At 42.9% G+C, this 27,405-nt stretch overlaps 1 protein-coding gene and 2 long non-coding RNA genes across 3 annotated transcripts in view; 2 read left to right on the top strand and 1 right to left on the bottom strand.

The window, feature by feature from the left end:
* Positions 1-27,405, top strand: part of LOC307193301 — a 386,923-nt gene that overhangs the window by 345,893 nt on the left and 13,625 nt on the right. The window contains exons 5-6 of the long non-coding RNA XR_013830291.1: positions 22,122-22,243; positions 25,802-25,982. This is a non-coding gene — a long non-coding RNA (uncharacterized lncRNA). The remainder of the gene's footprint in view (positions 1-22,121; positions 22,244-25,801; positions 25,983-27,405) is intronic.
* Positions 10,302-27,405, bottom strand: part of LOC307193302 — a 174,093-nt gene continuing 156,989 nt past the window's right edge. Inside the window, exons 5-6 of the long non-coding RNA XR_013830292.1 lie at positions 26,806-26,883; positions 10,302-10,686 (exon numbers count right to left, since the gene is read on the bottom strand). This is a non-coding gene — a long non-coding RNA (uncharacterized lncRNA). The remainder of the gene's footprint in view (positions 10,687-26,805; positions 26,884-27,405) is intronic.
* On the top strand, positions 12,940-14,765 carry LOC307193069 (F-actin-capping protein subunit alpha-1-like). Its single transcript, XM_079934565.1, has 2 exons — positions 12,940-13,271; positions 13,479-14,765. Exons 1-2 carry the CDS (start codon positions 13,054-13,056, stop codon positions 13,936-13,938), a joined length of 678 nt encoding a protein of 225 aa, XP_079790691.1. The 5' UTR covers positions 12,940-13,053; the 3' UTR covers positions 13,939-14,765.

Here is a 27,405-nt window from a genome sequence, read left to right as displayed (position 1 = left end):
AGGATTTTTTTAGATGAGTTTCATGAGCACATCTGGGTCCAATGGTCCCAAAAGATTCATTCTGCATTCTGGCTGCACAGCTGCTTCACACAGCAAAGGCCAAAGGCACAAGCCTTGCAGTCTCTGGATAACCAGACCTAACTCATCTCTCACCAATGGTTCAAAAACCCCCATATTAGCCATCATCCGAATACACTTGTGAAGTGCTTTACAAAATGGTTTGTCCAGAACAGCGAATACTGTGTACCGTCTTGTGTGGAAGAAGAGAAGACTCAATAATGACAACGACTCTTTCATCAAGAAAAAAGGGAAAGACTTAAGAAGGCTATGAGATTCTTCTTTGGTGGGTTGTCATGTGTTGAACAGGACGAAGGGGTTCTAGGAGACAAAACAGAGAATTGGGAACATTTGAGAAGATTGTGGACAAGTCCCCAGAGTTGCTTTTGAACACGTGTGTGTTATGTAAATATCACACAGGATCTGACTTATCCAAAGGATCTGACTTTGCAAAGCTGATATAATGATGCCTCAACATCACCATTGAGAAGAAGCATTGAGCTTCTCTGAAATGCTCTGGAGTTTATTCAGTGTGTAATTGGACATTTGCTACTGTCTCATTTTGGTCTAGTAGAAAACCACATATAGATCAAGTGAGTTTAGTTTCTTCCAGGCTTGGAATACCCTCTGCTCTCTGGTACTTTCAGGTATGGGGACTCAGATGAATACTGTGTGGTGCCCTAGCCTTATCTCTTGATATCACTTCTATTCTATCCTGAAACAATTTTGTTTGAGTGCAATATATCTGCTGATATTGTCAACTCAAGTTATTGCAGAATATAGAGTAGGTACTGCATTCTCCCAAGGCTGAGCAGAACCTTCCTTCTGTGAACATTCTCAGTAGTTTGTTTTCAAGGTGAGGAAGTAGGAAGTACAAGGGGGACGAGCATCAAGGCAATTTTTTTCTTTGTTCCTTTACTTGTGTTAGTGGGAACATTTCTATCAAGGAAGACAGTTCCCTTTCATTTTACCAGATCCAGAGAAGCTATGGAACTTCTGTTACCAATTCTTTACCCATAATTTATGTTAGTAACCGGGGACCTGGTGATAGAAGTTATGGATGAAAACAAAAGCTGGTGGCATTCTGAAAGGTGGGAGCAGACGCTCTCGAGAAAGATGTGTCAGAGCTATGCTTCTCTGTTTAAAACTTCTAATTGCCTTTTTGAGAATTGTCCTTCCTTTTGCGCCTTAGTTATCTTCACATTTACTGGCCACTGATAATGAAAGAAAGAGTGAAAGAAGAGGAAGATGCCTATATGGTTTCTGTGATGTTGAGGTGAATCTAGAAATCAAAGTCTTCCTTTCTTCCCATCTGTATTTGATCCCAAGTCAGATTTTTTTATGGTAAGCAATTTCAGGTTTGAGTAACGCACTCTAGCATATAATGCCCCAGCTGTTAAAGAAGCAGGAGAAGTAATTCCTGTAGTAATTGCCGTAGTGGTATTTCTAAACTTCCTGCACACCGATACCTGTTGAGAGATAGAGCTGAACAAGCACCGGAAGCCTAGAAGTGAATGAGAAAAATCCATTCGTCTGTGGAATATTTATTGAATAACTACTATTTTAAAGGCATTGGCTCATCACTCTGAGGGATGAATAAAAAATTAAAGGAAAGAGATAAATACAAAAAATATGGTAACCGGTTGGATGAGAACTGAAGAAGGGTAGTCAAGGATTCTGTGTCTCAGGTGATTCCAAAGGCAGATAGAACCTACCTAGCAATGTCAAAGATACTTGTTTTCTCTCCAATTTAGCGCCCCCTGTGGCTCTACCTTGCCCCTTAGATACTCAAATTTCACTCCTATTTCAGAGAGGAGACCAAAACCGATTCTTCCCTAGGTCCAAAAATGGGAATGTGTATCCTATTCTAATCCCTTGCTGAGGGAAGTGACTTGCTTTTCCCTGTGTTAAGGTTGAATATTTTCTATGGGCTATAATGAACACTTCCTGAAAAGTAGAAATCTAGTGAGAGAGAGAGAGAGAGAGAGAGAGAGAGAGAGAGAGAGAGAGAGTGTGTGTGTGTGTGTGTGTATGGGGGATTGTAAGAAGTTTATTTGTAGGATTAAATGGCTAGATTTCTTTTTTAAATGTACTAATTTTCACATTTGCTAAATTCTGAGTGAATCTAAACTATTTTGCCTCAGAGTTGATTTTCCTCATTACTATCGGTTTTCTGCTCTGCAAGATTTTTAAAAATAAGGTAGGTTTTGAAACGAGCACACACTGACTACCAACAAGAATAACCTTTTATTTGGGAAATGGAACAATGAGGAAGCTATTTGCATCAGAAATGACTCTATCATTAAAATATTCCACCTCTAATCCATTTGCAGTGGAAGATCTTTACACTGGTTTGTTTGTGTGGGAGCGTCTCCTACCATGTGTTTTGGCCATCTGCATATAGTTATGGAGTCGCTATCTCTTAGGATATTCTTTCCTCTTTCCTGAGCTGGTGAAACCTAAGGGAATCACAAGAATCAACTTGACTCTATTTATTTGGATGTGTTTCACAGGGAATCCTTTGTATCAACTGAGTCACTCCCATCCAAGTATCCATGGGAAGTTCACATAACCTCATTTCCCTCTGTTAATGTTACTGAGTTAAGCACAAGACAGAAATATTCTTAGAAGATATATGGCTTCCTCTTCATCAGAGCTGGCCTAGAGTGGAGAAACAGAGCCCCTGGGGACAAAGCAAGACACTCATGAACTCTGGCCACTGTAAGACAAACAATGGGGACCTTATTCTTAATTTAGTTTCTAAGCAAAGGTTTTCCTGGTGACCTCGTTTCTCTGGAGCAATCACAATGCTCCCCTGATGGATTAACAACTTGCCCTGGTACCGTGAGTTCCCACTTTGTCCTCGCCGCCCATTTTCTTTCAGGAGATCTGGATTTTTCTTCTAATTACACATTTTCTCCATAATTCTGCACAATAGTAAAAATAACTATAACTTCTATCCTCTTAAAACCTGGTAATCATTCAGCTAGAAGAAGGGCTACTGTTCGGCATAGATAAAAATAGTCTCCAATAGTGTCCTGCCTAGAAAGAGTCCCAAGCTTGAATTTACAGTGAGGACAACCCAAGGTCTCTCATGTTTAGGAAACCACCAAGCTGTGATGTTGCTTAGCCGGAAGTAGCTATTGTATTACCCTGGGACTTATGAGCCCTGAGGGGTCCACACAGTTTATCTGGGGTGAAAGCTCCCACCAAAAGTGCACAATACCAACTTCCCCTGTCAATGAAGCCTTCACTGCATCACCTCCACTGCCCCATCTTGTGAAGTGAGGAAAGTTCTCTGATCGGAGAAATGGAAAAGAGGGAAGAGGGAGGAGTGTGCAGGATAGAAAGGGAGGGGAAGGTGGTTTCCATAGAGACCTAGCCTTCCTCATGCTCTCATCAGCCAGTGGTCTAGAAGAGCAGTTTCTGAAGCCACTGGCTTAATTCCACAGCTGCCTATGGAAGCCCCAGGGGCACTGAGACATCAGCTGTTTTTCCACAAAAGAAGGTCCCCTAAATCACCCGTGAAGAGCAGTGTGCATGCTTTGCATATATCATATACCATCTTTCAATGGAGCCAATATAGCCAGGTGGTTTTTTTTCCATTATTAAAACACATCTCTGTTCTTGAGCAGCAGATGAAGTAGTTGGCCTGCATCTGGGGCCATGTTTTGTGAGAACTATGGTTGCTGTGGCTGTTGTTTTCTGCAAACATGTGGTTGAGTGTGTGTAAGTTGAATGTGAGTGTGATATGTCTCCACTACAATGCGAAAGGGACGAGGATAGTCTAAATTTGATATGGTCCTAAGGTTAGTGGATAAGCAGAATTACACTTCCTTCCTTCCTCAGGAAATGCTTGGTATTCATTCTGTGTTAAATTGTTTGATTCCAAAGATCTACTGGTTTGCTCACGGCTCCTCTTTATTTTTCTTATCCAAATGCCCTCCTGCTCTACTTATTTGCCCAGGAGAGGTCAACATTTGAGGACTCAGTAAACCAGGCCAGCCTTGGATTTCCATCACAGCTCTGACTGCTTATGTGAGCCCTTTATATCACAGAGAAGGAAGTCTGGAGGACAGGACAGAGATAGCTCAGAGAGGTTTCCACATTTACCGAAGCATTATGTGAAAATACTCTCCCCAGCTCCCACTTCTATCCTCTTTAACCACACACATCCACAGAGATGAGCACTGTTGTCATTGATTGTGGCCACAATACCGGGTGGAGGCAGCAAGGCCAATTTACATGTACCCCACCCCGCCCCCACTGAAGAGGCGTGACACAGGCTAGAGGGGAAAAGAAAACACATGCAGGTACAGTAGAACGGCATTTTGCATATTGTGATTTGTCCATACATGTTAATTGAACTGAATTAGGTAAAAGCAAACGCAGCAAATATTTGCCTTGCACTAACATGCTTAGAAGTGGAATTTTGTTTCACTTTCCCTGTCATCTTGCAACATCTCCAAATAGTAATCGAAATTTTGCGTAACTCCAATGTATATTTGTATTGGTATAAGATGGTGTTGTATTGAAAAGATTGGCACAGTTTTCTGATCAATTACAAGGCTCATATAGTTTTTAAACCTTACTTTTGAATGGAAGATTAAATACGGATTGGTGACACAATCAAAATTGGAGGTTGAGAGAGTTTTGCCCAGTCTAGATCCTGTTTGCAATCAAGATGTGCGATACTGTTTCAGGGAATTCCCAACAAGAAAGTATGAAATAAAAGCCAGATGAGTGAAACAAACAAAGAGCTATGGGAAAGCAAAGGAAGAGATGGTCATGTTTGTGAGAAAGTTCTGAGGAAATTTTCACAGAGAAGATAATGTGGGAGCAAAGGGCATGGATCTTACTGGTTTTGCCTTACACGGAGCCTAGAGCCAGCTTATCAATTAGCCGATTCTCAATGAGTAGTTATTGAACTTATAATGGAAGGAAGGGCAAGGAGATAAGAAGCAAAGTTTTACTCTTGGAGCATATCCATATTTAGAGGGCAGGGGGAGGAAAAGGAAGAACACAAGAAGGTTGCAAAGAAGTAAAAGAGGAAAACAGGATAGAAACTCATGGAAAGTATGAAGACATCTCAAAGAGAACTTGTTGGACAATATTTTCTAATGCTGTAGAACGGTACTATTTAAAGCGGGATCCTCAGACTAGCGGCATAAATGGCACCTTGGAGCTTGCTAGAAGTGAAGGTCTTCGTGCCAGCTCCAGAGCTACTGAATCACAATCTTCTGGGGTGAGGGCCCGGAAGTCTGTTTACTAAGCTCTCAGAGGGATCTGTATGCACAGCTGGAGTTTGAGAATCAACATTGTAGCATACTTCTGGAAGATGAGTTGCTGCTGGCATAACTTGAGTTCTCTGATTCTGAGAAGATTTCAAGAATTTGGTTCTAGGGTCCTCCCAGAACTATGTTGCAGGGAAATTACTATACTAAATTGCTAATGTTTAAATTATATTTAAACGGTTCAAGATAAACAGTTTGTGCCATGATTATTTCTTTTTTTCTTCTTTTATCGAAGTATAGTTGATTTACAATGTTGTGTTATTGTAGTTTCAGGTGTACAGCAAAGTGATTCAGTTTTATATATATATATATATATATATATATATATATATATATATATATATATACACTCTTTTTCAGATTCTTTTACATTATAGGTTATTACAGAATATGGAGTATAGTTCCCTGTGCTATAAAGTAGGTCCTTGTTGGTTACCTATTTTACATGATTTATTTCTTCAAATCTGTTTTGTAATGCCTCACTTCTATCCCCACCCACACCCCAGCCCTGTGTAGCTGCAGACACAGGGCGCAGTCCAGGGTGGGGAGAGCAGGTCTCAAGTGCGACCGCGTTTAAAGCGCTTGCCGAAGGGGCTTCCCTGGTGGCGCAGTGGTTAAGAATCCGCCTGCCAACACAGTGTACACGGGTTCGAGCCCTGGTCTGGGAAGATCCTACATGCTGCGGAGTAGCTGGGCACATGCACCACAACTACTGAGCCTGCGCTCTAGAGCCCACGAGCCACAACCACTGAGCCCACGCACCACATCTATTGAGGCCCGCGTGCTCTAGCCCGTGCTCCGCAACAAGAGAAGCCACCACAATGAGAAGCCCACGCACCGCAACGAAGAGTAGCCCCTGCTCACCGCAACTAGAGAAAGCCCGCACACAGCAAGGAAGACCCAACGCAGCCCAAAAATAAATAAATTACTAAATTAATTTTTAAAAAAAGAACATCAATTAATATAAAGATGCAGCCGTTATAGATTTTTCATGTGAACATCATTGCTTTTGATAGGGATCAGGAAAAACCCTTTATAAAGGGGGACTAGTGTAAACATCTCCACTTTGTTCTGGGTCCTCAGACCATGGCCGACCTCACTGTGGTCATTTCCTGTATTGAACACCAGTTCGTGCTCTGTGGTGGTTCACGCCAGGGTGGTTGTTCCAGATCAAGGCTGTGCTCCCAGCAGCAAGGAGTTCTCTCTCTCTTTGCTAATGTGTTTGTTCACAACTCAGACTTCAGGGTCCAGGACCAGCATCAGCCGTCTTTGTGTCGCCCTAGCTAGCTGTCTCAGTGTGCTTCTGTATAGATCTATATACCATATAGAATGCAGTTTACAAAGGTTACTTTACTGTCGGGTCTTGCAAAACCATCTGCTGCTGCAGAGATTAGAACCTGGGGTGGCTTCTCTGTGCTGCTGTGAAAGGAGGTTTTAGAAATCATCCTGACTTTGGGAAGGTAGAGGAATCTCTCTAGGCTGTGAGTTAACATAAGGCTTTCCCTTAACTCTATAGTTTCCTGTCTGGTATTGCTCCATCAATGGAATATTATTCAGTCCTAGAAAGGAAGGAAACTCTGACACATGCTACAACATGGATGAACCTTGAAGGCATTATGCTAAGTTAAATAATATGATTCCACTTATATGAGGGACTTAGAATAGTCAAATTCATAGAGACAGAAAGTAGAACAGAGTTTACAGGGACTAAGGGGAGGGGGTTACGAGGAGTTACTGCTTAATGAGTACATTTCCTTTTGGGGTGATGAAAAAGTTCTGGAGATGGATGGTAGTAACGATTGCGTAACTTTGTGAATGTACTTAACGCCACTGAACTATACACTTAAAAATAGTTCGTATGATAAAATTTTATCTTATGTATATTTAGCTACAGTGAATGATAATTTTTTTTTTTTTTTTTTAATTTTAAAGCTCATTGGAGGCTCTGAGCTCATGTGTGGGGCTTACATGCTACGGAGTCAGCCATTTCTTTGGGGACCCCTCATTGTCAATTTCCTAAGATTTTCCTCTTGGACGAGTTGGATTCTCCAGGGAAAGACTTTCCAAACTCTTACCTGAAGGATAGAGATAAACAGAGTGGGGGAAGAGGGCATAGGTCTTGGCAGTCAGTATGGAAACGTTTATTTAATCTTCCTCCAATCCGATTTAGTCCTCCTTTCATTAAGGTACTCCTGCCCCAAACTGTATCTGGTGTAACCCCTGTCTGGAGACCTTCTCTGTTACTCCTCTAGCGAATAGACCCTTAGGTTTCTGCTGTGTAGAGGAGGGCTACAAAGACATTTCAAGTCTTAAACAGATTTGTGACCAATCCTCCTGTTTTCACTCTGCACCTTAAGCCCTCCTTCTAGAGGTAACTGATGTCACCAATTTCTTTTCTTTTCTGTTTTTTTTTTGAATTCTGAACATTTATGTCCATTCTTTTTTTTTTTTTAAACATCTTTATTGGGGTATAATTGCTTTACAATGGTGTGTTAGTTTCTGCTTTATAACAAAGTGGATCAGTTAAACATATACATATGTTCCCATATCTCTTCCCTCTTGCATCTCCCTCCCTCCCACCCTCCCTATCCCACCCCTCCAGGCGGTCACAAAGCACCGAGCTGATATCCCTGTGCTATGCGGCTGCTTCCCACTAGCTATCTGCCTTACGTTTGGTAGTGTATATATGTCCATGCCTCTCTCTCGCTTTGTCACAGCTCACCCTTCCCCCTCCCCATGTCCTCAAGTCTGTTCTCCAGTAGGTCTGTGTCTTTATTCCTGCTGATGTCACCAATTTCTGAAACTTTTGGGATTCTTCAGTGTCACCTGATCCCCTTGCTGGCTTAAGATTCATCTTTCTTAGGTTGGATAAGCCAGTTACCATTTGTTTATCTGCCTTCCAGCTTCTAAAACGTTATTACTATTTCCTTCTCTCTCATTACCTTTGTTCTCAGGGGCTTATGCAAGAAAAAAAAAAATCCTTCACCGTTGTTTTAGTGAAGCCTAGGACAGAGCAATAGTTAACATGTATGTTCAGTCCACTGTCTTTGCCGGTAAAACTTTTCTGTAGTGTTTACAACGCCACTTAAAAAACTGTTGTGATTCCTTAGGCTCAATTAAAAGAAGGAAATCATCTGAAACAAAGAAAGTGGTGGTGGTCAGTGAACGCTGGAGTACTGTTTTCAGTTCCGGGAACAACCCTTAACACTAGAAAAACTGAAACTATTTAGATGACAGTGACTAGAATATTAATGGCACAATTGAAGGGATTAGGGAGGTTTTCAACAGAGAGTGGAAATTTCCAGCAGTTGACCTCAGATATTTGAAAGGCTGCTGTTCATTCATTCATTCATTCGATAAATGTTTAGTGAGTTCCTGCCGTGTGCCAGGAGGAAGTTTTCCAACATGGGAACACAGTAGTGAACATGACCGATTCTTAATTCTTGTGGAGCTTACATTCTAGTGGAGGGAAGAGTGATTTGCTCTGGATGGACCCACTGTAGAAATAGAGCAAATGGATAAAATCCATCAGGAAATAAATTTCAAGTTAATATAAAGAAGATCTTTAAAGTGTTTGAGTTATTGAGGTGTGATGGACAACCTCTTCCATGCCCTCAGAAGGCTATGGAAACTAGGATATGCCCAATAGAAGCAGAGCAGAGAGGTTAAGTTGCACAGCCTCTAGCTGGAATCCCAACTCTACTCCTTGCTGACGGTTGACTTCGGTCAAATCACTTAACCTCTATGAACCTCTGTTGTTTCATGTGTAAAATGCAGCTAATATAATATACCGTGCAGGGTGTTGTGAAGATTAAATAAATTACTCTGTGTAAAGTGCTTGGAAAAGTATCTATAGTGCAAAGTAAGGGCTACATAAGTGCTGCTAATATTATTTCTTTTTTTTTTAACCAACTTTTTATTTTGAATAAATTTCAAACCTATAGAAAAGTTGCAAAAATATCTATATACTCTTCATCTAAATACCCCGGCTGTTAACATTTACCTCCTTTGCTTTAACTCTCTGGTGTGGTTTGTTTGTTTGTTTGTTGCTGGAACATTTAAGTACTAGTTTAGCTGTCAGGACACTTCAACCCTACATACGTCTATTTATATGAGAATGGGGGCATTCTCCCACATAACCACGGTCTAATCATACAAAATATTATTGATACAATCCTCCTTTCTAATATGTAGTCCGTGTTCAGTTTTCCTCAGTTGTCCCCATATGTCCTTCCTGGCTTCTGAAAAAAATCATAATCCAATCAAGGATCAGATGTCACACTTAATTGTTATATCTCTTCAGCCTCTTTAATCTAGAGCCATTCACTGGACTTTTTTGTCTTTTATGGCATTGGCATTTCTGAGGAATCTAGGCCATTTTTTTGTCTGTTGTATCTCAATTTGGATTTGTCTGATTCTTTCCTCATGATCAGATTCAAGTTTAACATTTCTGACAGAAATACTACACAAGTGTGTGGCTTTCTCACTACGTCACATCAGGAGACGACGTCAGTTTACCCCATTTGGTTAAGGCGGTGCCTGCCACCTTCCCCTTGGTATTAATAAGTCACCTGTGGTGTCACATTTGAGACTGTGAACGTCCTGTTCTCTGGACAGTTTCTCACCCAGTGATTTTAGCATCCACTGATGATTCTCTTATTATTCCACAATGGGCACGGCACAGTCAACAAGATGAACAGAGAAGATAACTGGTCCAGGGAAAAATTGCCAGAGTATAATGGGGGCTTTATAGCCGGTAGTTAGTCCCACTTAGTAGAAGAGACCATAACCTTTGATATAAATGCACATTTCTCTGACAACTGTTAGCTGAATGACACTGGGTAAAATTCTTTAAACCTAATACTCTGTAAAATGGGAATTATAATTTCCATATCCCGAGGTTCATTTGTGGATTGAATACAAAGGGACCGGATGATGATAAGGGTGATGATGAGGACGATGATGACAGATGCAGTATCACAGGATCAAGAGGATTAAATTATCAACTAACTTAGTGGCAGTTAGAGAAAGAAAGAATGAAATGGACACAAGAGGCAGGATGTAGGGAAAAGGCCTTGCTTCACAACTAATCAGATATGAGAAACGAAAGACACAGGGAAGCACAATGATTAAATATTGGTTGAATGCTGCCTATGTGCCAGCCATTCTCCAACTGGTACATTTAATCAAAGAGTGATGATGACTCTCAGATTTATGGAAATTATGGCCTTACCTCCTGGGTCTGGACAGATTACGAAGGGCAGAAGTCAGGAGAAGGAGATGAAGAGTTTGATCTTCTTCGTATGCCACCTGAATTGGTGGTGATACATCTAGTCTGAAATGTAATGCAGAGCTGGTCATCATCAACATTGGACTGTTTGCATAACAATCTCCTGAGAAACTTATTAAAATTGTAAATTTCTAAGCTAAGCTAACCCTTCAGAGATTCTGATTCTATATGTCTGGGGTGAGGTTTTAGCCCACCGTCAAGGTAGATAAAGTGTTACATGAGCCAAAGAAGTCAGCTCGGGGGTTGAAAGTCGATTTGAGTGTTATCAGATTATAGACAGTAATCGTATACTTGGGTGTGAGAGCATTGGCCTGAATCCTGGTTTATAACAAGAAGAATAAGGCAGCAAGGTCTTTTACAGATAAGTTGAGGCATTATGTGCATGTTCCTGAATTGACACAGGAGTAGCCAGAAAGTTCTGACGCCAACTCCGAGAGCTGTTCTTCGGATCCGTGCTGTCCCTAGGTGGCCGCTAGCCACACGTGATTCAACCAGAATTAGAGAAGCAAGAGTTGATGGACTTTCAAGACACACTTCTGAGTACTCAGGGTCATTAAACAACAACGACAACTTCTATTATGGAAAATATAAATTGAATTGAATTTACATTTAATTTTAAATGAATTATCTAGCCTATTGCAGGTGTTCAGTAACCACGTGTAACTAGTAGCTGTTAGATAGGACAGCACAGATGTGGAACATTTCCGCCACTGCAGAAAGTTCTATGGGACAGCACTGCTGAGGAAGTGTTGATAGCTTGCCAAAAGCCCACTCATAGTACAAAGTAGTTGTCACCGGCCTCACTCTAGAGGCTAGGAAAGACATTATTTAGTGAATAAAGGACGATTATAGTTGGTCTTCTTGCCCACTGAAGGCAAAAAGACTGTAACAGGCAAGGAGGTATTTGATGAAATGAAGAAATGGCATCCATGTATGTTCATTCCCCTTCTTTGGTGTGGGAAGGGCGAGACGGGAACTGAGCTTCTAAACTCCGTGGCCCCAGGAGCAAAAGCTCCCTATGACATCCTCAAGGGAGTGTTCTAGGATCCACTGTCGGATTCTACTCTCCTCCTGGCCTTCCCCTTCTCCAGGCAGCCCCATTGCCACGATGGTTGGCAGTGCCCAGGTGTGATGCCAGGTAGCTGCACTTCCCCTCTGTGTGCGCTCTGCTGGTCTCCTCTCAGTGTAGTTTGCACTTCTCGCCCTTGCGTGCTGCAGTAGTTAGGTGCTGTTTTGTCCCCTGGAGGAAGCCCATATTGTTCTGTTCCTACCAGAGGAAAAACAAATCAAGAGCAACAAGGAAAAATATGGAGTGTAAGCATGTGTTTCCAGGTCATCAACATGCAAGCAAACATGCATGAAAATGAGTGTTAATTTCCTGCGTGATTCAGTGTTTGCAAGACTATCAAGTCATTTCCCATAGGCAGCCCAACAACCATCACATGGTAATGAATTTCTGTTACAGCCACGTATGATGGTTGAACCAGAAAACTAATGAGCAAAGAAATGAACAAAATAATAACAATGGTGATAACAGTAATGATGGTGTAATACTTAACTGGCAAGGCATTTACGACTGGGGTCAATAGGGTAATGTAGTTATTTGGGGGCGGTGAGCACAGGTCTGATTTTCTCCTTTTAACATTTGTGGTTTCTGCTGCCTTTACATTTTTAAAAAATAAAAATTCTCAATGAAGATAGACCCAGCCTAACGATCAAAATGGAAACAAGTTGTATGGATAGTAGTTTGTGCTTTTTTTATGTTCTTCTTACTAGGTTTTAGAGGTCTTTTAAAATTTCCGTGGACTGTTCTGCAGAAATTAAAACAGAAAAAGACTGTAGCTTTTTGGAATTTTTGTGTTCAGTGTTGAATAATATTCTTCATTACCAATTTTCTCATTCATACGTATGTATCTTTGGGCTTTGCTTTAGTTATCTATAAAACTCAGGGTGGACTTGTGCTTTAACATGGGCTAAACCATTTGAAAACAAGACTATTTTAAAGATAAATAGGTATTTCAAAAATTCATTTTATTCTCCTTTAGAAATCACTATTATTTTCTTCTCACTTTTTCTTTCTCTCAGTTATCATCAGATATATTTTAATATCAGACTGAAAGGAGAATTGATCTGGGTTTTTTTGTTCTTTGTTTTTTGCGGTACGCGGGCCTCTCACTGCTGTGGCCTCTCCCGTCACAGAGCACAGGCTCCGGACGCGCAGGCTCAGCAGCCATGGCTCATGGACCCAGCTGCTCCACGACATGTGAGATCTTCCCGGACCGGGGCACGAACCCGTGTCCCCTGCAACGGCAGGTGGACTCTCAACCACTGTGCCACCAGGGAAGCCCCTGATCTGGTTTTTACAAGGTAAAAGTACACGATGAATTTAAAACATCTAGAGAGCAGCCCAAGATGGCCGACTTGGAGGATTGGGTGTCGGATGAGGAGAAGGTATGCATAGCTGCTAAATTCATCACTCACGCACCCCCAGCGGAATTTAATGAAGTGTTCAACGATGTCCGGCTACTACTTAATAATGACGGTCTCCCCAGGGAAGGGGCAGCACATGTATTTGCCCAGTATAACATGGGTCAATTCATGCCTGTGAAGATAGAAGGATATGAAGATCAGTTCTTAATTACAGAACATGGTGACCTGGGTAATAGCAGATTTTTAGATACAAGAAACAAAATTTCCTTTAAGTTTGATCACTTACGGAGGGAAGCAAGTGACTCTCAGCCAGAGGAAGTAGATGGAGGTCTGAATTCTTGGAGAGAATCCTGTGACAGTGCTTTAAGGGCCTATGTGAAAGATCATTATTCCAACGGCTTCTGTACTGTTTATGCTAAAACTATAGATGGGCAACAGACCGTTATTGAAGAAATGGCATCCATGTATGCCATATGTATTGAAAACCACCAGTTTCAGCCTAAAAACTTCTGGTATGGTCGTTGGAGATCAGAATGGAAGTTCACCATCACACCCTCTACAGCCCAAGTGGTTGGAGGACTTAAGATACAGGTTCACTGTTATGAAGATGGCAGTGTTCAGTTGGTTAGTCATAAAGATGTACAGGATTCAGTCACTGTTTTGAATGAAGTCCAAACTGCCAAGGAGTTTATTAAAATCATAGAGCATGCAGAAAATGAGTATCAGACAGCAATTAGTGAAAACCATCAAACAATGTCAGACACCACGTTCAAGGCCTTGTGCCATCAACTTCCAGTTACCTGCACCAAAATCAACTGGAACAAGATACTCAGCTACAAGATTGGCAAAGAAATGCAGAATGCTTAAAGGCTGAATATAGGATTCTTCAGTACATGGAAAGAAAGGAGTCAATGTGTGGTCATATGATAAATAAGTGATTTATCAACAAGAGGGATACTTTTCTAGGGCTTTCAAAGTTAACAGGTTTTCTAGTCTCATGGAATACTGTCGAACTTATAGCATTGTCTAGATTCTTTTGTGTTTTCTGCCTTGTAATTTTCTGTTTTCACTATATCTACTTGTAAATCTTTTTTTTTTTTTTAATTCTACCACATTTAATGATGGAGAGAGATATCTATCCTGGAGTCATTTTTCTACTTAGAAAATTTTCCTAGCCATGAAGCCCTGTTACTGACACAGACAGGTAATGTGTTCAGTGCTTTTCTACCCCATCCTTCACAGCACTTCTGGCACCTCACTGGTTTTTACTGATCAACCAACAGCTAAAGAGGCTATGCTACAAACCATAGCTGAATGGAAGACACATTCATCCTTCTCCCTCCGATCGCTTTGATCATCATTTATAACATCTCATAACTATAGTTTCAAACGTTTGGATTGGGGCTTTTCAGGTCCTTTTTGGAGGCAAAGGAAGTTTTCTGGAAATTCCATTATAGCCAGCTTCTCTGGGGAAGTTATTTTTAAATCCAAAGACTTGGACCACATTCCCTACAAATGAATGTGTTTGCTGTTTTCCCTTCCCTCATCGTCTCCTTCCCATCTAGTACCATTATAGTGATAGACATGTGCATTTTTAGAAGAGTTTTACCCATTTATTATTATTTTTGTAATATTCAAAAACTGCTGACATACTAGGGATATAGTAGAGTATAAAACTTGAAAAAATGCAGATGTTGAAGGAATGATAGTTACCCTGTGCTTTAATACTTTATGGCAGGATTGTACTATAAGCGAATGAATCAAACAGCCATGTGTGTTAACGTAGTTAACAGTCATAGTCAGACAGTATCTTTCTATTACAACCTGTTATTTGAGGGAAGACTAGTGATTTGTTCTAAATAGGATGTAAAACTTTTTCCAAATTAGTCTTCCCAGTCCTGCCTGCCAACTCAAATGTAACTGTGTTAGAGCAACCCTTCCCAGGTTTATCAGCAGGTACAGGTGTGATCTCAGAATGCACAGGTAACATAGATACGACAGGACAATTGGTAATGGCGGATTCATTTACATTGTTTATACTTCGATGACCAGGCCTTAAGAGAAGGTCAGTTTTTTTAAAAACCAAGTAGTGTCTTCCTCCAAACACACGTCAAAGAAGAGTCTGTGTTTCAGCTTCGTTTTGGCTCGGTAATACAGTCAAGCAAGCTTATTTCCAAGTGACCCGTTGAGCTATGTAAGCATTTTTGCTTATTTCAAGTAAAATATACTTGTATTATTTGTCACTCATACTATCCATCCATACCACACGATCCTCTGTATCAGGTAGTGAAAAAGAAATACACCTGTTTTGTTCTTTAAAAAAAAATAATAAAAAATAAAACTAAAAGAGAATTCTAAATAACGTAAATTGAGGTTAATGTTTCGTTAGCAATTTTTCTTGAAAAGTTGTGTCAGTTCATGCTCATTTTCTTTAATGGAGTGTTGTTAGTTATCTCATTTTAGGTAAATATTCTCTAGCAGGTTTCAGCCAGAACAAATATTTACAGTTAAGCCCTCAACTCCAGAAAATGGCTTTGCATGTGTGCTGGGGGGGAGGGTTAAATGCAAAGGCTGATTTTGTCTTCTCTTTAGACACGCCGCCACAATAAATCATTCAGAGACAGTCAAACGGATGTGTATTGGAGGAATGCTCACCTCCGTGAAGCTAAGGTAGAGGGTTAAAAGGCTATGCAGGCTATGACGCCACGTAACTAATGGGCACACTTTTCACAGACAGAAGGGCCGTGCTTTAGTCATTTAGTCATGGTAAATCTGCAGTGACAGACGTTTGCTCTATATTTGTGAATGACCTGATTTGGCATGCATGCAGCTCGTTCTGCTGACAATAATGGTAACACGGTATGAGGGAGAGAGGAAAGGAAGGAGGAGGAACGGGGACGAGGTGAGGTGGAGGGAGGAGAGAGACCCAGGCAGACTAGAGGGAGAAGGGGAAAGGAGTTTTAAACAGCTGAAGGTCGTGAGCATCTAAGGGTGGCTCTAAGGAAACCTGCCTTTAGTAGATAGTTATTTCAATTTGGGAACAAGTCTTACATTCATTCCTAATCGATTTGGAGAGGATCACCTTCCCTTCCTCCATGCTCCCTCCCTCTTCTTTCACTCCTCTCCCCTCCAATCTCTGGGGGAGATAGATATTTGTCAGAAGCATGCTTCTGTCTCAAGGAATCCCTTGTAATTTGCAAAACTTGCCTGGCCTTCCACCCTTTGCTGCAGTCCTGCTACCCCTTCAGCTAGGAAAGAAGCTGGCCCCAAGTGATGAAAAGAATGAAGGGCTGCCCAGAATTATTGATGTCTGCGCTGACCAGCCAATCCAAAGTGTGGCCCTCCCCCATCGTTCTCCAACACAACACTTACCGTCATCCAAAACTATCTTATTGATTTCTTCGCAGTTGTTTAATTAACCAAATAGAATGCAAGCTCCATGCAAATAGGGACACAGTCTGTCTTATTCACTTCTTCAGGGGAGAATATGTGTGTTCTTCATCTTATTTGTATTCTCATTATAAAATAAACGCTTGAGGAATATTCAGTGAATCTATACAGATACTTTTCTATGTTGAGTTCTTTCAGTTTGCAGACAGTAGAGACATCCTGGGGTTACGTCGGTGATGGGTGTTTATAAGGTACACACAAGCAGGCGAGCGCTCAGGAAGCTCCACTGGGAAAAGGAGCATGGATCTCACTATTGAGGATCCACTTGGAGCTTTATAACCTGATAGCCCCTCTGAGGACACAGCATCTCTCTGCTCACCTCTGCTCAGACCAGGCAGCCTTCCCTCTCTGCTCCAGGGCTCTGCCATGTCCGTGAAACAGGTCCCCTGGCTCACCAGTTCCCCTGTTCTGGACTCCCCAGCATCATCAGCCCTCTGTGAGTTCTGAAGTCAGACTCCTCCAGAAAGGAGGAGTGAATGATTTGCCTAATCACTACGCAGTATAAGGAACCCCTTTGGGGAAAAACTGCCTTGAAACCAGCACTCAGAGGTTCCTTACCAGGGGAGCCCATCAGAAGCAACTGTACAGCTTTTTCAAAATACACTTCCAGGGGACCCACTGATAAGGAATAAATTAAAATCTCCATCTGATATGGAATTGGACATCTGACATTTTGAAAAGTTTCTCCAGGTAATCCTGTTGTGCCCCTCTGGACCACAGCCAGTGCCACTGATGACTGCCTCTGGGCCAGGTGCTCATCTTCAGTCCAGTCAGCTATGCCCAGGGAGGTGGAATTCCTGGTACAAAGGGCAGGGAGTGAGCGTGGCACTCGCTCCGAACTCCCTAGTTTCCTTTCAGATACCCGGTCTACCTTTCCATTTATCTGTCCATCTTTCCTCCTGTCTACCTATATATTTATCTTCCTAGGTATGATTTTTTAGATATTGGGTCTTGATTCTAATATCCTTCTCCTTTTCCTTCAGAAACACTTATAAGGATTGATTAGACAAATGAGAGCAGTTCTAAAAACTGGAAACAGAACAGTTGTGGTTATAGAGAACAGAGCACGTAACTCTAGATTCCGTTTCAGAATTAGAATTTAGCTTCTTAAAATAACAATCCTTTATTCCATAGTCTTTCCCATTCACAGTCCTTCCAAGGTGGGGATACCTAGAAAGGAATTTACTCTTCTGGGTCACATGAGGGCAGCCCACTGAATTACTTATGAAATATAACTGCTGCTTATTTCCTTTATGACAACAATGACAACAAACAGAGGTGAAGAAGGAGGAGGAGAAGGAAAACAACATCAAGCCTGGACCAACTTCCATGGCTGACATCAGGAGGCCCTTGGGAAAGAATGGGCTATAGCAAAAAGTGAGGAAGACTCGGCGATAATTTAGTCAATATAATGTGTACTGAGCTCCAATTTGTATGGTGTATAAAAGAAATAGAAGATACAGCCCTGCCTTCACTGAGCTGACAACCCGATAAGAGAGACACATGGAAAGGAGCTACAATATTAAATAGGGGAATATATATAAAGCACCTAAGACTACTGTATGATCTCAAAAGATGCTAGTTCCCTTTCCTCTGAAACAAAGAAGCTGCTTAAACAATAGCTGTGTGTACCAGACTTACCTAACTTCCCTTCCAATTTCCTCCTCCCTTGCCTGCCTCTCCTTGATTTTCCAAGCTCCCTTGCAGTTAAGGTGACCATAGGACACAGGAGAAATCTGCTGGCATTGCCTCTGCCCTTTCGTACTGGGTTGAATGGTATCCCCCAATAATTAATGTCTACCATAACTACAACCTTATTTGGAAAACGGGTCTTTGCAGATGTAATCAAGTTAAGATGAGGTCTTACTGATTTAGGATAGGTCCTAAATCTAATATGACTGATGTCCTTATAAGAAGATGGAAATCTGGACACACAGTTGCAGACACACAGGGGAGAAGGCCATTTGAAGATGGAGGCAGAGCTTGGAGTGATGTATCTACAAGCCAAGGAAAACCAAGGATTGCTGGCAACCCCAGAAGCTGGAAGAAGCAAGGAAGGATTCTTCCCTAGAGCCTTCAGGGGGAGGACGGCCCTGCCCACACCTTAATTTTGGACTTCCAGCCTCCAGAACTGTGAGAGGATAAATTTCTATTGTTTTAAGCCACCCAGTTTGTTACATTGGCTCGAGAAAACTTCTTCTTCCTAGAAAGAGGATATGATTCCTTGAGGAACAGCAGACATCTTATGAGCATAAGGACAGAAGCCATATGCTAAATAAGGCTGGTAGACCAGAAGGACAGTAGACCTGTCTCCTTGGGGCAAGTTCCCCAGACTTGAGATAAATAAATCCTAGATGATTCAGTTGTCACTCAGGATTTCCATTAAGGGAGGTACATTTCTTTTTCTTTTTTTTTTTTTTTTTAAATTTAGTTTTAACATCTTTATTGGAGTATAATTGCTTTACAATGGTGTGTTTGTTTCTGCATCACAACAAAATGAATCAGTTATATATATACATATGTTCCCATATCTCTTCCCGCTTGCGTCTCCCTCCCTCCCGCCCTCCCTATCCCACCCCTCCAGGCGGTCACAAAGCACCGAGCTGATCTCCCTGTGCTATGCGGATGCTTCCCACTAGCTATCTACCTTACGTTTGGTAGTGTATATATGTCCATGCCTCTCTCTCGCTTTGTCACAGCCTACCCTTCCCCCTCCTCATATCCTCAAGTCCGTTCTCTAGTAGGTCTGTGTCCTTTATTCCTGTTTTACCCCTAGGTTCTTCATGACATTTTTTTCCCCTTAAATTCCATATATACGTGTTAGCATACGGTATTTGTCTCTCTCTTTCTGACATACTTCACTCTGTATGACAGACTCTAGGTCTATCCACCTCATTACAAATAGCTCAATTTCGTTTCTTTTTATGGCTGAGTAATATTCCATTGTGTATATGTGCCACATCTTCTTTATCCATTCATCCGATGATGGACACTTAGGTTGCTTCCATCTCCAGGCTATTGTAAATAGAGCTGCAATGAACATTTTGGTACGTGACTCTTTTTGAATTATGGTCTTCTCAGGGTATATGCCCAGTAGTGGGATTGCTGGGTCATATGGTAGTTCTATTTGTAGTTTTTTAAGGAACCTCCATACTGTTCTCCACAGTGGCTGTATCAATTTACATTCCCACCAACAGTGCAAGAGGGTTCCCTTTTCTCCACACCCTCTCCAGCATTTATTGTTTCTAGATTTTTTGATGATGGCCATTCTGACTGGTGTGAGATGGTATCTCATTGTAGTTTTGATTTGCATTTCTCTAATTATTAGTGATGTTGAGCATTCTTTCATGTGTTTGTTGGCAGTCTGTATATCTTCTTTGGAGAAATGTCTATTTAGGTCTTCTGCCCATTTTTGGATTGGGTTGTTTGTTATTAAGCTGCATGAGCTGCTTATAAATTTTGGAGATTAATCCTTTGTCAGTTGCTTCATTTGCAAATATTTTCTCCCATTCTGAGGGTTGTCTTTTGGTCTTGTTTATGGTTTCCTTTGCTGTTCAAAAGCTTTGAAGTTTCATCAGGTCCCATTTGCTTACTTTTGTTTTTATTTCCATTTCTCTAGGAGGTGGGCCAAAAAGGATCTTGCTGTGATTTATGTCATAGAGTGTTCTGCCTATGTTTTCCTCTAAGAGTTTGATAGTTTCTGGCCTTACATTTAGGTCTTTAATCCATTTTGAGCTTATTTTTTGTGTATGGTGTTAGGGAGTGATCTAATCTCATACTTTTACATGTAGCCGTCCAGTTTTCCCAGCACCACTTATCGAAGGGGCTGTCCTTTCTCCACTGTACATTCCTGCCTAAGGGAGGTATACTTCTGACTAAGGCACTATGGTCAAGAGGAACCGACATAAGAGTAACTTGAGTTGACGTCTCAGCCATGTTGTTCTGTAGATGGGTGGCCCTGGGCAAGTTGTAAAAAATTCTTGAACTTCATTTTATTCCTCTGCAAAATAGAAACAATAATATGTACCTGGGTTTTAAGTGAGATATTTTATGAGAAAGCCAGGGGTCATCAACAGGGCAGGGGAAGCAAATACAAGTTTCCTAGACTGTGGAATCTCCCCAGGTGCCTGGATCCTGTCTGTTGCCTATCAATACAAACACTACATGGAGACCATTCCCCCCACCATGCTTGCTGGCGGGGACTCCCCCCTACTTTTTAGTAGGAAGCAGCCCTTGACAGCCCTGGTAAAATATAAAGAAAGTATCTTGTAAAATATAAAGAACCATACCAACATTGAGGATTATTTAAGTACAAATTAAATAGCTCCATCACATAACTTATCTAAGAAGTATTACTGGGATGAAGGGCTCCAGTTGCCCTCATCCAACAGTAGAGAGCAGAGGTGATTTTTTTTCAAGTTCTATCTGGGGTAGAGTCCTACCCCACAAACTTCTTGAACCATGCCTTTCTTGCCCAAAGTATGTCCTTCCCATCCCAGAACCTTCCTTTTAGTTATGAGCAAATACAAGACAGGAGCTAACAGCTTGTGTTGTCGACACGTCCTAGTCAGAAAGCAGCAGATAGATAAGAATGAAAACTTGTTCCAAATGCCCACAAGCCCTGATGTAATTGAACGGCAAATTCAAGGGAGACCACAGAAGCCCACCGCTGCTCCCTGGACATCCGAGGTGGAAGCTGGGCTTTCTCAGAAGGACACATGAAAGAGACTCTATCTCACCCCACTTCCCACTCGGCAGAAGGGCCTCTCCATGAACAACCTCAATTTTCTAAAGGGCTGGAGCTTCCCGAGGTTCAGAGCATCGAGACGCAGGTCCAGGTGGGCCCCGTGTCCCAGCTCCATCAGTGCCTCGTTCCTCGCAGAATTCAATCAAATCACCTGTTTGCAGATTCGAGTCTCCACAGTGGCCAGCCCTGGTCTGTCTTTTCCACTTCCTGCCGCCCTCTCACACCCTCTCACCACTCTGGAGCTAAGTGAATACGGTTTTCCAAATATAGTTTTGCAGCCAGTGTGTTAGGCCTTCTAATGAGCCACGGTAATTGCTTCTGCTATTTTCCAAAATGGAAATCAACCTCGCAAGAGCAGCTGGGTTGTTGCAATGTTCTCCTCCCTCCGATTACACCCCCCTCCCTACAAGTCAGTCAGGCTGCAGCCTTGACTGCTTCATCTGTGAGCGGGGCCTGTGGGACCCGCAGGAGGAATATGCTGATGGCAGCAGAGGCAGGGAGACGGAATAAGCGCGCTATTGTGTCTTTATTGCATTTGGGGGAGTACGGAAGGAGGAGGTGGGAGGGGAGTATGGAAGGAGGAGGTGGGAGGGGAGTACGGAAGGAGGAGGTGGGAGGGGAGTATGGAAGGAGGAGGTGGGAGGGGAGTATGGAAGGAGGAGGTGGGAGGGGAGTACGGAAGGAGGAGGTGGGAGGGGAGTGTGGAAGGAGGAGGTGGGAGGGAAGGATCTGCCTTTACTTTTGATTTCTAAGATATTCTTTTACGTGTTGTGCTTTTCGATGTATCTGAAAAGATAACCAGGTTTTTAGATGACAGAGCAAAGATGTTTCCGCCCTCCTTCTTTTTTTCCAGAACTGCTCCGAAACAGCACAGAGAACAAGAAACAGAAACACAAGCCCCGTATTCGTTAAGGGCAGGAGACATCTGGAATCTGGAACCACCATATATAGAAACGAGAGACAGATGGAGGAACGGTAAGGTGCTTCGTAGATAGAGGTACGGAAAGTTAAACCTGAACGCCCGAGGGGGTCACCATTGCAAATCAAGCTGATTCACTCTGCAGAACACGGGGCTTCCCGGGCCCACGAACGGCAGTGGCCAGGAGTGAGCGTGGCCCTGCAGACAGTCCCTGCGGGAGAAAGGTCATGATACCAGCTACCATTTGTAATGTGCTTACTGGGGCCTGGCTCTTAACAAACGCTCTCTCCTGCAGTCCTCACAACGGCAAAACATATTATTGTCCCCGTCCTGTAGATGCAAACGCTGAAGCTCGGAAGGATAAAATCATTTGTCCCAGACAACAGAGAAAAAGGCACTAAACCCATGGAGGCTTAATTCCAAAGCCTTCCCATCAGAACCCCACCTCTCCATGTGAAACCGAGGCAGGGGTCGCAGCTGTAGCTACGCTGACTATGTGGCCAGGCTGTCGTATGGCTGCTGGGGTTGCGAGCAGGCACTGGGCAGGGCCGCTGCTGTCTGACGTCCGGCCCTACTGCGTGGCTCGGCCATTTTGCTGAAGCTACCCTGTTGTTTTGAAAATTCCTATAGAAACGGAAGTGTCCCCACCTCCCCTTCAATAAGATCTGATCTGGAGGGACCCTCTTCCTGGAATGGGGGTTAGACCTAGAAAGTGAGTTCTTCGAGGCCCACAGTAGCCAAGGGTCCACCAGACACACTGTTCTGGGTCCTGAGGGGGAGGGTGGGCTAATCCCTTCCTGCGCCCTCCTGTTTGCTGCAGCCCTGCTGCCTCTCCTGTGCCACCCAGAACAGGTGCCCATCCCACTGCAGCTTCCCGCCCCTCCCCTCTACCATCGGGTCCGCTGGTCGCCAAGCGCACACACGTCTGGGTGAACCTCGGTCATGAGGAAACCAAGCATCCCATGTCGAAACCTTTAAAATAAAGTCTGCAGACACGTGATGAGAGTCTACTCTGCTAAGTGGTCACTGTAGGCACTTCTGAGGTGAGAAAGACAAAGGGCATGGCGTCTGCCCTCAAGAATCCATAACCAGCTGGAGCTTCTAGCATCAGCCCCAGAAAAGGGCACTGAAAATACCAGGCTGCGTGTGGCCAGGAGCAGGTGGAGAGGTTCTCAGCGTTAGGGAAGTTGTTCTCATCGTCTGTTGTCTCTGGCTCTCCCATTACGTTGTGAACTCTTCGAAGGGAGGTGGTTTTTCTTTCCCCCAGGCCATAGCAGTGTGTGGGTGAGCATTTGTTCAGTAAGCATGTTTTGAATGAATGGAGGAAGGAAGGAAGGGAGGGAGGGAGGGAGGGAGAGAGGGATCCATATGTTCAGAGGAAGGAGTACTGCACAGACCTGGAGTATCAGGGAGGGTGTCAATGAGGACGTGCGTCTGCAGCCAGGCAGAAGGTTTGTCATCCAGTGACTCCACGTTACCAATGGAAACTTCCAAAGGACAAGACAGTCCCAGAAAGAGACTGACTTGAGAGTAAGCCCAAAAAGCAGGCTTGTGGCAGTGAACTCTGGCGAGACTGATGGAGACAAATGGATGTCATGGGGACACCAAAACAGAGCCTCTCCAGGAAGCAAGTAAAAAGTCAGCTGTAAGTAAAAGAAGTATCTAGAAACAGATATATGTTCTGACCCAGATGTTGCCACTGACTCTAAATTCCTATCTTGCAAAGACAAGGCAACTTTTATAATGCATTTATTTTTACTCCTGCCAGACAGCCTGCTCGTACCCCAGGCGGCCGCAACAGTCTGTACCTACAATCAAAGGCTATCCAAAAAAGTGTGAAATTCTTTTTTTTTAACATCTTTATTGGAGTATAATTGCTTTACAATGGTATGTTAGTTTCTGCTTTATAACAAAGTGTATCAGTTATACATATACATATGTTCCCATATCTCTTGCATCTCCCTCACTCCCACCCTCCCTATCCCACCCCTCTAGGTGGTCACAAAGCACCGAGCTGATGTCCCTGTGCTATGCGGCTGCTTCCCACTAGCTATCTATTTTACGTTTGGTAGTGTATATATGTCATGCCGCTCTCTCACGTCGTCCCAGCTTCCCCTACCCCCTCCCCGTGTCCTCAAGTCCTTTCTCTAGTAGAAATTCTTGCTGGCATTGAATGCCTCAGAGTCATGGGTTCCTATTTGCCACTTATGATGACATCCAGCAATCAGGACCAGTACAAACTAACTTCTGCCCATGCTACTAACAGATAAATTGAATCGATGGTTATCCCTTCATTCAAAAAACATTTACGAGCATGTACCGTACGGTTTGTCAAAGTCCTAGGCGGCAAACTGAGCACTGGAGATTGAACGGGGGGGTACACAGACAGGGTTTCTGCTCCGTGGACTCTGGGTCTGGTATCTGCACAGATGTGCACTTCCTTTCCTAGCTGATGCTGCTTCCAAGCCCTGGGTCAGGAAACTACAACCTGGAGGTCAAATTCAGCTCACCACTTGTTTTTGTACAGCCCTCTCAAGCTAAGAATTTTTTTTTTTCCTTTTTTAAGTGGTTGGAAAAAGCCAAAAGAAAAATAATATTTTGTGACACAGGAAAATGACATGAAATTTAAATTTCAGTGTCCATAACCAGTTTTCTTGGAACGCGGCCACGCTGGCTGGTTTACGTGCTGTCTACGGCTGCGTTCGTGCTACAGCAGAGTCATTGCCACAGAGCGTATGGCCACAAAGCTGAAAGGTTTTCCTATTTGATTTTTTATAGAAAAAGTTTTCTGACCCCTGTTCTAAGCAAACTTTCTCAAAATGCACTCCATAAAACATTACTTCTGAGGATATTAATGTGTTAGATTTTTTTTTAAAAGATTTCCGTTGTCAATATATTAGAAGTTTCTCTACTCAACATTTTCTCTCATCTGGAGTGTGCCAAATACACCCTCTAGGACAGGATGTGGAGGTCTCCAGACCTGTTCCTACATTTGTTTACTTCCAGGGAATCTCATAATACAGGCGGTTGTGCACGGCACTCTTTGGGAAATACTTATCTAAACAGAGTTCTTACTCACAGGCTTTCTTTGTGTTATTTCTGACACCAGTTGCCAAAAACCAAAGCAGTGTCATTGCTGGAGAAGTAAGCCTTTTCCTACCCAGATCTGAAGCCCCTTCCTCTGACGCATAGCCTGATTGTTCTGAAGCCTCCCAGTTTGATTCCAGCTGAGGAATTAAGTAGTTAATCTCTACCTATCACACTTAGAGTTTCCATATGCTTCCCGAAATGAAAACTTGTGGGGAAGATCCCAACCCCCTCGCTGTCGGTTATCTTGCCGACAAGCTGCTCTTGATTTATTCTGTAACCACACACCGATTCATCCACATACGTGCGCATAAAGGGTCTCAGGAAGAGCCCAGGGTGGGTCAGCTGGGGCTCCAGCACGCTGGGACACATCTGGAGAACCGAAGGTTATCTGCACAGGGGCTGAGAAGCCTCCTGGGAGAGCATTAAGGGAGAAATAAGCCAGGCATAATGACTGACTCAGTAAGAACGTCTTCATCCTTCTAGGGGAGGGCAGTTCTGAGGATCGTGTGATCTCTGTCCCATAGATGCATCCCCTGCTTCGATACCCGCCTGCTTGAGTCCTGTGAAGAGGTGGCGATGCGGAAAGCGTGTAAATAAAAACTGAAAGAGGTGTTTCTTGAAATTCATAAAATCTTGAGGCCTGAGTGACACTGCTTCGAAACTGAAGAAGGCATGCTTCCCGCCATGTCGCGAGGCGTTGGTCTGGTAAGTGCTCACGGCATTGGGGATGCTGCTGCCCAGGAGAGAGGGCCAAGCAGTAGCACAGCCTCCTGGGGGCGCTGTGGCCACTGGAGAAACCGCAGAGCCCCACCTGCTCCTCAGAACAGTGATAGATGGTGTGGAACCACCAGCCAGCAAGAGACAACCTTGCCTGGTGGAGCAGTGGATGTGATGGCCACCGGCAGGTGTTCTGGTGTCCAGGGCAGAGGAAGCCTCTGCTCTTCCAGTGGAGTAGCAGCAGAAGGGCAGCTGCATCTCCTAGAGCACAAATGAGACTACTCTCCCTCCCAGGAGGGTGGGTACCAGGAATCCTTGGGGCTAGTGGGCACGGGGCTGCCATTCTGTGTCAGGCTCATGACCAGTGAGCTTGCGACCTTTGATCTCACTTCTAGTCTCAGAAGGTGCATGGGGGAAATTTGGATTTCTTCTGTCCACTAACAGAAACACACATAATCTCACACAGTTGCATATATTCCTATCAAGACATGTGCTATGAATGTAAAGGCTCACAGGTACCCAAGCTGTGCTTGTATATGAAACCATACGTTGTTAAAATGAGGTGGGAATGGGTGAGAGTTAGGTGGAGGGTCTAAGCGGATGAGTCTTGAGGTTGGGGGTCTCGCCATCCCTGCTTCATCCAGAGAGCTCTGCTTTTATCTGTTCTATGCACTGTGCTTCTACCTAAAGATTTCTTTTAAGAAAGGTTTTCGTGGCAAAACAAAGAGCTGTGAAAAACCCACTTGATATAATCCAACACTATTATTTTATAAATGAGGAAATGGGGACACAGAGGGGTAAAGTGACTCACCTGAGTTCATGAAGACAAAAGTGTTGGATTAAGGGCTCGAGTCCAATGTTTTTGTTTTGGTTTGTTTTCCTATTACACCTTGCAGAGAAAGAAGGAATATACACTGAAACAATGAAGTCTGGGTATTTTACACAGCTTCATGTGTTTCATAGTTTTAGTGGTCAGAGGTTTGAGAACTGGCTTATTAGATGTTTTAATTTTTCTAGCTATGATTTTATAGCAAGAAAAATATTAGCTATGGGGGCAAAAATGTAGATTAAATTCATACAGTTATGTATCAAATGACCACAGTTAATACAATTTTCAATTCAACTCTACAGTTGAATTAAAGTCTACTTAGACATGTTGTACTAATCAGAAATATACAACAAAATGAGATCATTGTGTTTTAGAAAGAGCCTTGAAAAACAATGGCCCAGTTTTCTAAGCACAGAAGGAGACAAAAAAGATGACAAGAAAGTTGGCGAAGAAGTTCATGAGTAAATGTAAAGAGAATAGAATTATTCACTCTGCAGAAGAAAAGGCAAAAGAAGCTAACCATTTCCTGGGGCATAAAGTAGCTCTTAACTGAACTGCGCTCCTCTTCTCATCCACAAGGAG

This window comes from Stenella coeruleoalba (genome assembly GCF_951394435.1).
Source record: "Stenella coeruleoalba genome assembly, chromosome: 10".
In the NCBI taxonomy this organism is placed as follows: domain Eukaryota; kingdom Metazoa; phylum Chordata; class Mammalia; order Artiodactyla; family Delphinidae; genus Stenella; species Stenella coeruleoalba.
This window is presented reverse-complemented; position numbering and strand designations above follow the sequence as displayed.

Coding starts and splice junctions, on each gene's coding strand:
- LOC307193069 (XM_079934565.1), top strand. CDS start 13,054: ATGGCCGACTTGGAGGATTGGGTGTCGGATGAGGAGAAGGTATGCATA. Junction 13,272..13,478: donor ATAGAAGGATATGAAGATCA/GTTCTTAATTAC, acceptor CGGCTTCTGTAC/TGTTTATGCTAAAACTATAG.